The 13,071-nt window shown below is 51.3% G+C and overlaps 1 protein-coding gene across 1 annotated transcript in view; it reads left to right on the top strand.

Annotated features, from left to right (window-relative positions):
• The window catches only part of Disc1 (DISC1 scaffold protein), a 177,327-nt gene extending 170,713 nt beyond the window's left edge, over positions 1-6,614 (top strand). Inside the window, exons 13-14 of the mRNA XM_060391796.1 lie at positions 5,644-5,781; positions 6,168-6,614. Coding sequence (XP_060247779.1) covers positions 5,644-5,780 — 137 coding nt within the window. The 3' untranslated portion in view covers position 5,781; positions 6,168-6,614. The remainder of the gene's footprint in view (positions 1-5,643; positions 5,782-6,167) is intronic.
• Positions 6,615-13,071: the final 6,457 nt, after the last annotated feature.

Below are 13,071 nucleotides of genomic sequence, written 5' to 3'. Positions count from 1 at the left end.
AGAGGCTGCAGGACTCCCCCAGCCAGACTCCGGCTGTGTGTGTTCTCACTTGTGATCAAAGGCATGACGCAGAGTGAGGCTGACATGAAAGCTTGCCACCAGTAACACAGAAGAGCAGCGCGCAAGGGCGTGGTCTCGCTTGATTCCATTAAGCATGCTGCCAGGACCCACTGTGTGCAAGGAGCAGGTCCACGCTGGAATGTGCGGATGTGAGCCCACGCCAATACCTCTCGGGAGGACTCGGGCCCCAGATGCCGTGGCTATCCATCCTTGCTTGAGCAGGTCCTTATCGCCAGCAGGCCACAGAGCGCAGATGGAGGTGGTGTGCCAGTGTGACACACACAGAGGGGGCGGGCGGGGAACATGCTCCTGAGCCTTCTGAACAGTTCTTGTGCAGTCTGTCAGCACCACAGCAGCCTGGCGGGTGGGAGGAGGGCTGGGTTGGCAGATTTGGGGACAGGGGAGACAGAGAGGCTGTTTCATTGCCATCCTGGTGGGCTGCCTCAGGTATGGGCATTGCAAACACTTCAGACCAGCACCCCGGGTGACCCCAAGCATCTGCTCCGTTAACTGGCTGAGCAGCGGTGGGGAGGGGCGCGTGATGCCTGGGGGGGGCGGCAGAACTGGGATGGGCCATCGCTGCTAGGCATGCTGGGTAGCCATCAGCTGCGGCCTGAACCTGTCACAGATTCTGGGTTCTAATGAGCAGCTCCAGTCCAAAAACCCCTTAAAGTCTGTGCAACTGCTCTTCCACGGTCAGGATGCTTTAACTGGAGAGCTTTTAGGCTCGGTGAATTCTTAAGCAGCTTTTTTCCTTTCTCCTTTGACTTCCATAGCTCACTAGAGGAGGAAAGGAAGCATGGCATAACCTGGTACCCTTCAGAGCCCGAGGCAGTTCTGCCAGCCTCTGCTGAGTCATGGATGCGCAAGGACCAGGCTGATTCTATTTGCATGGCATTTGCATCCCTGTCCAGAAGCCCTCTTGGGAGCCCATTCTCTCCGCTCATTGGGAATGCACGGGTGCCCAATTGATTCGTTTTGCTGGCCTTGATGGCATGCAGAGAATAAATGTATGCAGGCTCATGCATAAACTCCACAGCCCCAAAGGGCTCCTGTCTGGTTCCACTTTCCAGTGTGTAGCCTGAAGAGGCCAAGGTGACAGAGCTGAGGGATGATTGCCCTGCCTCCTTGGAAATGTTCTTTTGCCTCCGAAACCAAAGAGCAGAAAGGACGTCTGCGAAGATCTTCAGTGACTCATAGCGGGAGAGTGAAGAGCCGGGCAGGCTGCTCTCTGAGGCCGTGCATGACCCGCTGAGGAGGGTGATGGGCCTGTGACTCCTTCTGCCTCCTGCTGAGGCTTGGAGCACACAGTGTGTGCATACCAGGATGGCTCTGCTGCCAGGGGCATGCAGGGCGGACTTAGCACGAGCTCGGTGACACAATCTCTCTGTGCAAGTGGCGTGTCCTTTTGTCACCAGTGGACAGGGGCTGGGTCAGGTGTCGCCAGGCTCTTGGTGTCTTATTCAGAGCATCAAAATTACTATACACAAGTTTGGGGAAGGAGCAAACCTTCTTCACAGAAAAGTGTTAGTCCAGTTCAGAAAACACAGAAGACAGAAAGTACAGTTCCGGGCAGCAGTGCCAGCACTCCAGAACCCTGATTGTCATCTCAGGCTTCTTCTCGTGGGGTTCAAGAGGGGTTATTTGGTTTCTAAGAATGTGATTTGTGTAGTTCTCTATTATAACTGACGTATTTTAAGTTGAATAACCATTTCTCTCATCCCTTCCCATAATGCATCTGATGTTAATCATATGCATGCCAGATTATGCAAAGGCATAAGATGGAAAATAGGGGATCCTCCCTTAAAAGTTCACTCTGAGGACAAGTTTTCCTTATTGTATGTGTATCTAAAACCAGTCCGGGCCTGATCAGCACTCCTGCCCTGCTTCTGCCATAGTTGCTCAGAGCTGGGTGTGCCTGCAGCTGCGTGAGGTGAGGCTGCCCGTAGGGGCATTATCTGCAGGGATGGATGTACGTACCCCCACTTGCAGGTGAGAGCCAGCATGGTGACCCTAGAAGACAAAGGCGGAAGCAGGAAGGTCAGAAGCTCAAGGGCAGCCTCAGCTTCCTAGTGAGTTTGAAGCCAGAGATACAAGAGATCCTGTGTCAAAGAAAAGAAGGAAAGGAGGAAGAGAAGGGGAAAAGGCAAAGGATAGAGGGAGAAGGAGAAAGAGGAGATGACCTTGCTGAGATTATACAGTTTAATTTTTTCTGTATATCCGTGAGACAGTATTACAAAAATGTGTTTCAGATGCGCGGTTTGGTGTGGCCCTGAGTGCACAGTGCTAGCCTGGACCTCTGAAGAGTAACGGAGCCCATTTCCCTTCCCTGGCCTCATAGCTTCTCCTTCACTGTGTCCCAAGTTGAGTCCTTAGGCTCAGCTTAGCGGCACAACCCTGCGAGGCCAACCTGAGCTACACTGCAAGAGACAGACAAAACAGGAGCTGAGTCCTCAACTCCTCTCCCTCCCCACGCACATCTCCGGCGGTTTTCTCACGCACTACAACCTGTTTTCTCTAGTCTTTGTTCAGATCAGTTATCAGGGAGATCTTCTCAGTACCTTTCCCATTCAGAGTCCTGAGTCTTTCTCCCCCTCACAGCCACTGCCCTGAGCCCCTCGTTAGCCTCCTCCCCTCAGTGCATCCTCTGCGGGTGTGCTGACTCCCAGGCTGCCATCTGCCTGGAGATCTCCACACAGCCAGCCTCCCTCCCACATGCCTTCATGTTTGCAGTCTGCTCCTCACAGGCACTCACCCCCACCAAAAGCCAGTTCTGGGTTGCTGGAGGGTCGGGCGACACCCCCACTCCACAGAGGCAAAGCAACAGCCAACCCTATGAATGAGAGAAGAGAGAACTCTGTGTGCATATTCCTTTCTCCCCGGGTAGAGCGAGGGACAGTTGTGAGCGTGAGAGAAAGGCAGGTGCACGGAGCTTTGAGAGGCATGGGCAGGATTTAGACATCCCCCCACCAGGCACTGTCTGGAAGGTTTCACCACTGCGTTCTCCTGGGACAGGTTTCTAGCCATAAGTGGCTTATGTCTGGACATTTCTTCCAGAATTAGCCGATAGAACTGCCTCCCTTCATGCTTTATGCTGGACTCCTCCATCTCAGCGCACACCAACTGTTTTACACCTCCACCCCACTCCCTCACACACATAAGGCGAGGCTGAGGCATGGTATTTTGTAAATATAAACATGATTTCTTAAAATATTTGAGTGTGTTAAAATATTGGGTATATTTTTAAAAATAATTGTGTGTATGTGTCTGTCTGTCTCTGTCTCTCTCTGTGTCTATTTGTGTGTATGTGTGCCTGTCTGTCTCTGTGTCTGTCTGTGTGTGTATGTGTATGTGTCTGCCTATCTGTGTCTGTGAGAGTGAGCGCAGGTACCTGTAGAGGTCGGGAAAGGGTGTCTAATCCCTGGACCTGGAGTTCTGTCTTTGTGGGCCCCATGATGTCGGTGCTGGGAACTGAAGTGGGGAGTCTTCTGCAAGAGCAGGAAATGTTCCCAACTGCTGGGCGAGGTCTCCAGCCCCTGCGGATGGGATTTTAACTGTATTAGTGATTCATGTGCCAAAGGCTTTGTGAGGTGTTCAGGCTTTGTGCTGGGAAATAAGCCGTAAACCTCATGGTACCTCACACAAGTCTGTCTCTCTGTCTGTCTGTCTGTCTGTCTGTCTCTCTCTCACACACACAAACACACACACGTGCAACCTTAGGCCCTGCTCTGTGACTAAGCTGTGAGACTCTATATTTTACAGATGGGACAATTAAATACACATGAGGTGATTTCCATCATCCCAGGGGTCTTGCATTCTCAGATCCCATCTCACTGACTCTCTGGTGCAATAATGGAAATTATTATGTGTGAAGTTGATGTGTTAATTTAATTTTATAATTTAGTCTTTTCCTCTGGTGGCTTTTCTCTGTCTTCAGGCTTTTTAGTTTGCTCTGTGGTCCCAGAAGTTTTCTGAGCATCCCTTTTTGGAGTCATTTCTCTCTGTCAGGCCCCGACCATCACTTAGCAGAGTACAGAGAGCACCAAATATGCCCAGAGACAACCCCAGGACACCGTCAGGATCCAGAGCCCTCTGCATACTTCTACTTACCTCTCACAAGAGACCAGAGCTTGCGACAAACTGCAGCTTGGCGGTCAGTCTGGGACACAGGCTTGTGTGAAGTCATGTGACTCCTCCCAGTTAGCAGAGCCGTCCAGGGGGATGGGGTAAACAGAACTTCTTACAACAAACCCAAAGGCATTTTAGCGGATCCCTTCCTCCCTGCCCTGCCTGTCCTGCTCTTCTTCCCTTCAAGTTTAAGCCCAGATCATGGACCATCCTGGGAGAGTGAGCACCTGACACAACAGTGAAACCTGCTGACACTCCCAGGAGACAAAAAAAATTGTCCCAGAACTTTCCAGGGTGGATTAGCAATTCTGTTTGGGAAGGCTCATTTGCATAATTCCCAAGATCCTCTGGAGCTTCTCATTGTAAAAAATAGGGAGAATTTTATTAGTTATGCCCTAAGGGTGTGGCTTTCTTAGGACTGTGTTGACACTGAGCCAGAGGCAAACAGCAGTGCATGTGGCCTGTGGCCTGTGGCCTGTGGCCTGTGGCCTGTGGGGCCTGCACTATCCCCAAACTCAGCTTCCTCCATGGCTGTCCTCATGTTGGCTTGCCCTCACCTGAAGAATTCTGCATAGTTAGGGGCTATCAACTTGTTTTGCCTTTCCCTTCATCTCTATGGGATGAGGTTGCACTCATTTGCAGCACCATCCAACTCTTAGAGTTCTGACCGAAGCACAGAGAACCTGGTTACGCAGGAACAGAAAGCTCCTGCTGGCTAAGCGTTTTGTTTGAATGCCCAGGGAGCCGATTTCTTGGGGCAGCACTTGTCTGTCCCGTGTTACCATTTGCTGAGGTCTTTGTGGCTGTTCTCCTTTACAGATCAGGAAATCGGCAGCTCATGCATTCAAATCAATGGCCCAGTCTCCCAACCCAGACAGCAGATGAGCCTTTCACTTCACACTGAATGAGTGGCCGCAGGCTAGAGCCCAGGATGGAGTGGAGTCTTTGTTCCAGGGCCTGGACCGGCTCTCGGCTCTCGTGAGCAGGGACCGCAGTCCCTGGCACTGAGCTGGCTGGCTGCTAATGCCAAGTGTGCCCTCTGTGCACATGGCTGATGTCTCGGGTTCCCCTCTCGGTGGCCCTAACTCCCCTTCCCACTGTCAGAGCAGTTGGATGTGACAGTTGCCCCCCCCCCAGGGTAGGGCCTGGCAGCTCTGTGGCCACTGTCAAGGTCACTGAGTGGCTGAGTTGGACGTCTATCTCAGGTCGGCCGCTGAGTCTTTCCTCAAAGTTTGAAAGTTAATGACCTTGGCCCTGCAGAAGTCACGGTGGTTTTCTTAGAAGGGAAATAGAAAACTGACATCAATATTTAATCTCTGGAGTTTGGAAGAGCGTGGAGCTGAGATTCAGTGTCGGGGCCCACCTGCTCTGGGCAGGCTGGCTTGCTCGCACAGGCCCTGTGGGGGGTGTGCAGAGCCGGGTCCTCCTCCTTGTGTGCTCCTTAACAACATCCACAGTCCCTCCAGGGGCAGCTCCAGATGGTGAAGGAAACGCTGCAGGCCATGATGCTGCAGCTCCAGCCAACAAAGGAGGCAGGTGGGGAGGCCGCACCTTCCCAGCGGACAGCTGGTGCTCAGGGAGCGGAGGCCTGAGGTGTGAGCCCGGAGCAGGGACGGGGCCAGCCACATGGCATTCGTGTGGAGTGGGGGCTGGGAAGGAGACAGGCCACATGCTGTCTGTGTAGAGTTCTGGGGCATGGAGAGAGCCCACTGCGCTCAGTGCCGCTGTGGCATAGCCACACCCCGTGCCCATGTGTCTGGACCGATTCCAAAACACAGACCTTGCTGTCCCCCGGTGGGAAAGTGGCCCGTGCTTAGCACAGACTGAGACGGGAAGAGGCTTGCTACTCACTCTCCCGATTGTCCCCCGGCGTGAGGAGAGCATCTAGCACAGGAGCCAATCAACTTTCCATCGTGGCCCCAACTAAATTCTCCTGGAATTTGTCCCTTTTCTTACCACCATGTTTGCTTTCCCTGCAGCCTGGTCTTTCTCCGTTCGAAACCAAACCTGAGATGGCTGCTGCACTTATCTTCACAGGAACTCCGACGCCTGTGGCCCTCGAACCTCATGTCTGTGCAGGTGCATAGCTCCCAGGCCACTCCTCTGCTCAGCCTCAGGAGATGCCCACCGGTGCCCCCTCAGCGCCTCTGTGTTCTCTGACAGTGGCTGCAGCTCAGAGAGCCTACAGAACAACCTGGGTTCCCTGAGGCAATGTGGACTCAGGCAGCTCGCTGCTCCCTGACAGCGGATTGCAGCAGGTTCCTGTGGATTGCTCCTGGGGATCAACTGAGATGCCTGCTGAGGAAACTACAGGCAGGTTGTTCAAGTGGGCTCAAGAGGTGTGGAAAAACTACCTGGCCAAAGCAACTTGGTACAATAGAGAGCAGGGAGGGAGGAAGGAAGAAGGAAGGAAGGAAGGAAGGAAGGAAGGAGGAAGGAAGGAAGGAGGAAGGAGGAAGGAAGGAAGGAAGGAAGGAAGGAAGGAAGGAGGAAGGAGGAAGGAAGGAAGGAAGGAAGGAAGGAAGGAGGAAGGAAGGAAGGAAGGAAGGAAGGAAGGAAGGAGGAAGGAAGGAAGGAGGAAGGAGGAAGGAGGAAGGAAGGAAGGAAGGAAGGAAGGAAGGAGGAAGGAAGGAAGGAAGGAAGGAAGGAAGGAAGGAGGAAGGAAGGAAGGAGGAAGGAGGAAGGAAGGAAGGAAGGAAGGAAGGAAGGAAGGAAGGAGGAAGGAAGGAAGGAAGGAAGGAAGGAAGGAAGGAGGAAGGAAGGAAGGAGGAAGGAAGGAAGGAGGAAGGAGGAAGGAAGGAAGGAAGGAAGGAGGAAGGAAGGAAGGGTGATCGTGAGGCAGCTAGCTATTCGCACTGTGTCCTTGGTCAGGAAGTAGAGAGAGCGATTCATGTTGCTTTAATCTCTTCCTCCTTTTGATTCAGTACAAAATCTGAGCCCATGTGCTCCTGACACCCACATTTGCAGTGAGTTTTTCCTCAGTCAAATCTCTTTGGAAACATCCTTATGGACATGCTCAGAGTGTTGCCTCCTGGGTGACTGAGCACAGTCATGATGACGACCGTGAACTACCACAGGAGGGCACCTCAGAGATACAAGTCTGTCTGGTGAGACCCTGGCGTCATTACTCCTGCTCCAGAGCCATAGATGAACTCGGTTAGCCTCCCTGCAAGAGGGCTGGCCTGATAAGCCCACCAGCTTCCGTCCAGCCCAGCATTCCCAACCCTAATGGACTTTGCATTTCCTCACACAACCTGCTCATCCTGGAAGTCTTGGGATACCTTGTGTTGCACACTCTGGGATGACCTGAATCTCGGAGACCAAGACCAGCATTCTCAGCTCTTGAGCTTAGTGCGGTCCCACACACCTGGCCACAGCGTTTCACCCTTCCTACACACTCTGCTGTTTCTGGACGGCGCCTGGTGCTTCTCCAAGCCTTCCAGGATGAGGATCACTTTGCCCGGAGCTGAAGAAAAGCTTGTTCACCGATTTTCCGCAGTGTCATCTGAACAATTTAGAAGCCACATTTTGCATATTCGAATGAGAATTATGTTTAATTTGTTCCCAGACTGATGTTTTGATAATGAATCAAGTTCCTGAATCGTTTGTAACTGTGTCTCTAATGGTCTGGTGAACCAGTCACATGGCCCCTGAAGCCCCCAAATCCTTGGCATAATTCTAATAAAGCAAACTGGAAGCCAGGATCACTCCCTGTTACCAAGGACATTCTTTGTTACTTTCAAAAGGAGCTTCCCAGCGTGAGTCACCTAACACTGCTAGCCTGGGCATTTATGTTATTCTGATGCCATTCTGTGAGGTCATGAAGCATTGGAAAGCTTAAGGGGCTGAGGGACCACTGGGCTCTGTGGTACGGGGCCGAGACCCTGGGACTCATGGGCCTTGGAGCGCCATCCAGCTTCAGTGATGAAGGCTGGTGTCTCCTGTGACCTCACGACCTTCTCATGACAACCTTCCCCAGGTTGGCCTAGGAGATCCAGGACCTGTGCACCCTCAGTGATAGGACAGGAAGGGTTTGATAGGCCACATAAAATGCTCAAGGGAGGTTGGGACTTGGGTTTACACTGTTATGAGATGACCAAGACCCCAGCAAAGCTGTGAGTTGAAAGGGGCAGCTTATCCTTTTTGTAACAAATGACACAATCTCATTCTTCATTATTATATGTGTATATATATATATATATGTTATAAATATGCTATATTGTCCTATCAACTCATATGCTGACGGACTGAGTTCATAACCCATCTGTCATGAGCAGCCTCTGGTCTCACTGTGATGTTCAGCAAGGGAGGAAATGGTACCTGGCACCTTGATGCGGAGCTGGGCCTCAGAGGTCACCAGCTTGAGCATCTCCGTTACCTCATCATCGCCAGGTCTAGACCCTGAAACTTCAGAGAATTGACCATTCCCTGAATCGGGTTAATACGCCACCATGGATTCCAGTCTTGCTTTTCTTGGTGATCAGGTGTGCTCCTGCCGCAGGAATGAGTGTGGGTGGGCACCACGCTGAGCCCTTCACCGCAGTGCCTCATCTTGAGGAGTGGGCCCTACAGATGGTGCTCGTAGGCCTCAGGAAGAGAAAGCCCCTTCCCAGCGTTCAGCGTTGGCTGCAGAGAAGGGCGCCGGGGCGTCCTGAGCACCATAGGCTGTGCTCCTAACCAGGGTCCTTTCTAAAGTGCCTCTGATGTCCTCGCTGCATTTTGGACTATGAAATGCATTCACCAGCAAAACCCCATGCCTGCCCTGTGAATTTCTCCCGAGGGTCACTGAACTCGGGGCAACTGCAACCCCCCCAGCAAACCCCACCATGTAGCCTGGGTCATATTGGCTACAGCAGCTCCAACCTCTATCTACCGTCCTGACCCAGCTTTTCCCAGTCACTGCAAGGACTATTCCAGGAACCGCCACTCAGAGCCTCATACTGGGCGGGTTTCTGGTAGCCTTCTGTGTAAGCGGGGCTCCTTACATGTCCATCACTGTGGGCCCCATGTCCATGTTCTGTGGACGACAGCAACCACACAGACACTGCTCAGCATTCTCTTGTGTACACAACTGACCTTTGTTTTTAATGCCACCACTTTATTTGATCTTTGAATTTTTTCATGTAAGTTATTGCTTTATTCAGTGTCCTGCTTGTTATGTGAAATAAAAACTGATGCTGGAGCCATGGTGCTCCTTGTGGTCATTGTGTTCTGGAGCAGAGGTGATAGAAGTGGGTCACGCCGGTTCCTCTCAACAATCTGTGACAAGAGAGTTAATCAGCTGTGTGTTTACTTACACGAACCCAAGGATTTGCAATAAAGTTATGGTGTAAAATCATGTGTTTATATATTCAGATGTCCACAAATAGAAAAACCTGTCCCAGACTCCTTGACTGAGCTGAAAACAAAAGTGGCCTTGCAACACTTGCTCAGCCATGTTTGTAGCAGCTTTATTTGTAATGGCCGGAACCTGGAAACAACCTAGATGTCCATCAATGGAGGAACGGATACAGAAATTGTGGTATTTTTACACAATGGAACACTACTCAGCAATCAAAAACAAGGAAATCATGAAATTTGCAGGCAAATGGTGGGACCTAGAAAAGATCATTCTGAGTGAAGTATCCCAGAGGGAGAAAGACACACATGGTATATACTCACTTATATAGACCTATAAGATATAATAAACATAATGAAATCTATACACCTAAAGAAGATAAACAAGAAAGAAGACCTGGAGTAAAATGATCAATCCTCACTTAGAAAGACAAATGGGATGTGCATTGGATATAGGAGAAAACAAGTAACAGGACAGGAGCCTACCACAGAAGGCCCCTGAAAGACTCTACCTAGCAGTGTATCAAAGCAGATACTAAGACTCATAACCAAACATTTGGCAGAGTGCAGGGAATCATATGAAAGAAGGGGGGGTTAGTATGATGTGGAAAGGATAGGAGCTCCACAAGGACCAAATCTGTCTGGACACAGGGGTCTTTTCTGAGACCGACATTCCACCAAGGACTATGTATGGATATAACCTGGAACCTCTGCTCAGATGTAGCCTGTGGTAGCTCAGTAACCAATTCATTTTCGCTAGTAAGGGGAACAGGGACTATTTCTGACAGGAACTCAATGGCAGGCTCTTTGACCTCCCCATCCCCCAAGGGAGGAGCAGTCCTGCTAGGCCACAGAGGAGGACTTTGCAGCCAGTCCTGAAGATACCTGATAAAACACAAACACAGTTAGATGAAAGGGGAGGAGGTCCTCCCCAATCAGTGGTCTTGGAAAGGGGCAGGGAAGAGATGAGGAAGGGAAGGAATGAGGGAGTGGGATACAGCTGGGATACAGAGTTAATAAAAATGTAACTAAAAAAAAAAAGTGGCCTTGGCTCATGGGAACAAGGCAAGAGCCCGGTGAACACCAGCCGGAGAAGCAAGCTGATTCAGTGAAATCTGAGAAGTACGTGAGGGCCGGGACTGGGAAGGAAGAAATGTGAGCTCAACAGCACTGTGAGTGGACGGCTTAATGGAAAGCTTCACCGTTAACCGGCCAGAATTAACCTTCCTCTACAGTAAGAGCAGACTCCTTCTCAGGAACAATAAAATAGAAGCAGCATGAAATGTGGGACGAGGAGAGAGTGTCTGCAGTCCAGTGCTTGGGATGTGGAAGCAGGAAATAAAAGTCAGTCTTGGCTATGAGACACACAGAGAGAGAGAGAGAGAGAGAGAAAGAGAGAGCGAGAGGCAAGTCTTGAATGACGGACATATAAAGATGAGAAATGTTGGGCCAAGGAGCTGCTTTCTGCCTCCCACAGCCCCTTCAGAGCCTCTCACAGCCAGCGCTCGGTTAATTTCTAGGCGTGCTTTGAGCTGTCCTGTCACACACACTTTCCTACCGTGGAGAAGAGGTTACGATCAACAGCCACACTCAGGACAGCCCAGAAAATTTCTTGACAGTGCTGGTTGGCTTCTGCCACCTGGACACGCAGGCCTTTGTGATGAAGGCAGCTCAGCTAAGCCCCCACAAGAGCAGCCTGCAGGCACACTGGGTGCATGTTCTTGCGTCGTGACTGATGTGGGAGACTCCAATTCTCATGGCCTGTGCTGCCCCAGGCTGTGTAAGAAAGTGGGCTGAGCAAGGCAGGAGGAGCAGGCTAGCGAGCAGCATTCCTCCCTCCGCTTCCATTTCCACATCACCTCCCTGACCTGTCTCCCTCGGGCGGAGTGTGACCTGAGAATGGTAAGCTGGTAAAACCCTCCCTCCCCGTTTCTTTTGGTCTTTACCACAGCGACAGAAGCCTGAAGACACTGACTTCCCTTGTATCTCCAGGGCAGAATGATTCCTTGAGTCCAGTAGAGCCGTCTTTGTAGTGGGGATGAGCCTGCCCCGGGCTACTCTCTCTCACTCACGGAAACATTGAGTGCTCACTTCTGGAACTTCTGGTTTTAAATCTGTGTGTAAACACTGACTCTAACACAACGGAGAGACACAGAAATGACTTTCCACAGAGCTATGACAGTGTGTTTTATTTGTTTTGAGAGAGGGTCTCACGTCTCCCTGAATTCATTATGTTTTAGAGGATGACCCTGAACCTCCGATCCTCTGGCCTTCATCTCCACAGTACTCGTTACAGGCGCGAACCACCGCTGTGCGGCTTCACACGGGACTTCAGCATGTCCGCAGCTCTCTGCTCCACTCAGCGTGCTCTAACCCCTGCCAGCTGCTTTTCGCTCTTTTCGGTGTGCGTATTTCCAGTGTGCTGTGGAAGCATTGTTAGGGTTGTTTTTACCGTACACAGCGTTTCGCCAACTTGGTCAGGTGTAACTTAAATGTTCTCATGCAACTGGCATTGCGTTTTCCGCATTACAGTCAGTGCGGCCTGTGGCAGGGACAGCACCCTGCAGCCTTCCTTGCCTTTGAACTGGGCCCTGACCCCCCACCCCCACCCCTGTCAGGCAGGACTGCCGACTCAAGCCCCTGTAGTTCCCACAATGCATTTCAACACCAGACCTCTTCTTGGCGGTTTCCCTTCATCTCCACCCAACCTCAGTGAACTCTTTTTCCTAATTTTGGAAATATCCTGCACTTGACAATTTTGTTACCTGTATGTCATTTTCTCTCCTTCTTCTTTGCCCATCCTCTGTAGAGGAAGAGGACAGAGTGGCTGGTCCTGTTCACGGAGCTCAGCTTCATGTGGGGAGCTCAACATGGCTTGAAAGCTGAGCTGCACACACCTGGCTGCTTCATGCCCAGAAAGACCACAGGCCTTCCGCACTGTGGGCAGGCGCTGCTGGAGTGGCTGCTGTGACTTTGACCTCAGCTCATCCCTGACATCCTGGGACACTTGTCCCTTGAACATTCTGGGGGAGTTTCACGGGTCTGTCCCCTCAGCAGGCCTGGGGCACAGCCACCAGACCCATCCCCAGGGGCAGGCTGAGCCAGGCAGTGGGGCAGGAGCACACATATCGGGTACACTGCTGTTGGGCCTGATGTTCAGCCTGCACCTCTGTGCCAGCTTCGAGAGGCCAAATTAAACCACTCTCCTCCGGCCATCACTACCACCATCTCTCATCACCACCGCTATCTCTCCTCTTGAGCCTCTTTCTTCTTGTACCATCTATTAAAGTGTGATAAGTGTGGGAAATTTGGAAATCACAGCCATTAATTCGGTCTCAAGCTTCCCTGAGATCCATTTTCACTTTGATGTGCTAGCAACAACAACAACAAACAAACAAACAAACAAAAACCATGAGTCTCTCTTCCCTTGGTCATGGTGAAGTCCTTCTCTCCTGAAGGCAGGAAAGATTCCCTCACGTTACTGAAAGGCTCAGAGAGACACTGACAGAGATACACTCGACAAATGCTATTCTTCCGCAGACATGG

The sequence above is a fragment of the Meriones unguiculatus genome, chromosome 10 (assembly GCF_030254825.1).
Source record: "Meriones unguiculatus strain TT.TT164.6M chromosome 10, Bangor_MerUng_6.1, whole genome shotgun sequence".
Taxonomy (NCBI): Eukaryota; Metazoa; Chordata; class Mammalia; order Rodentia; family Muridae; genus Meriones; species Meriones unguiculatus.
This window is presented reverse-complemented; position numbering and strand designations above follow the sequence as displayed.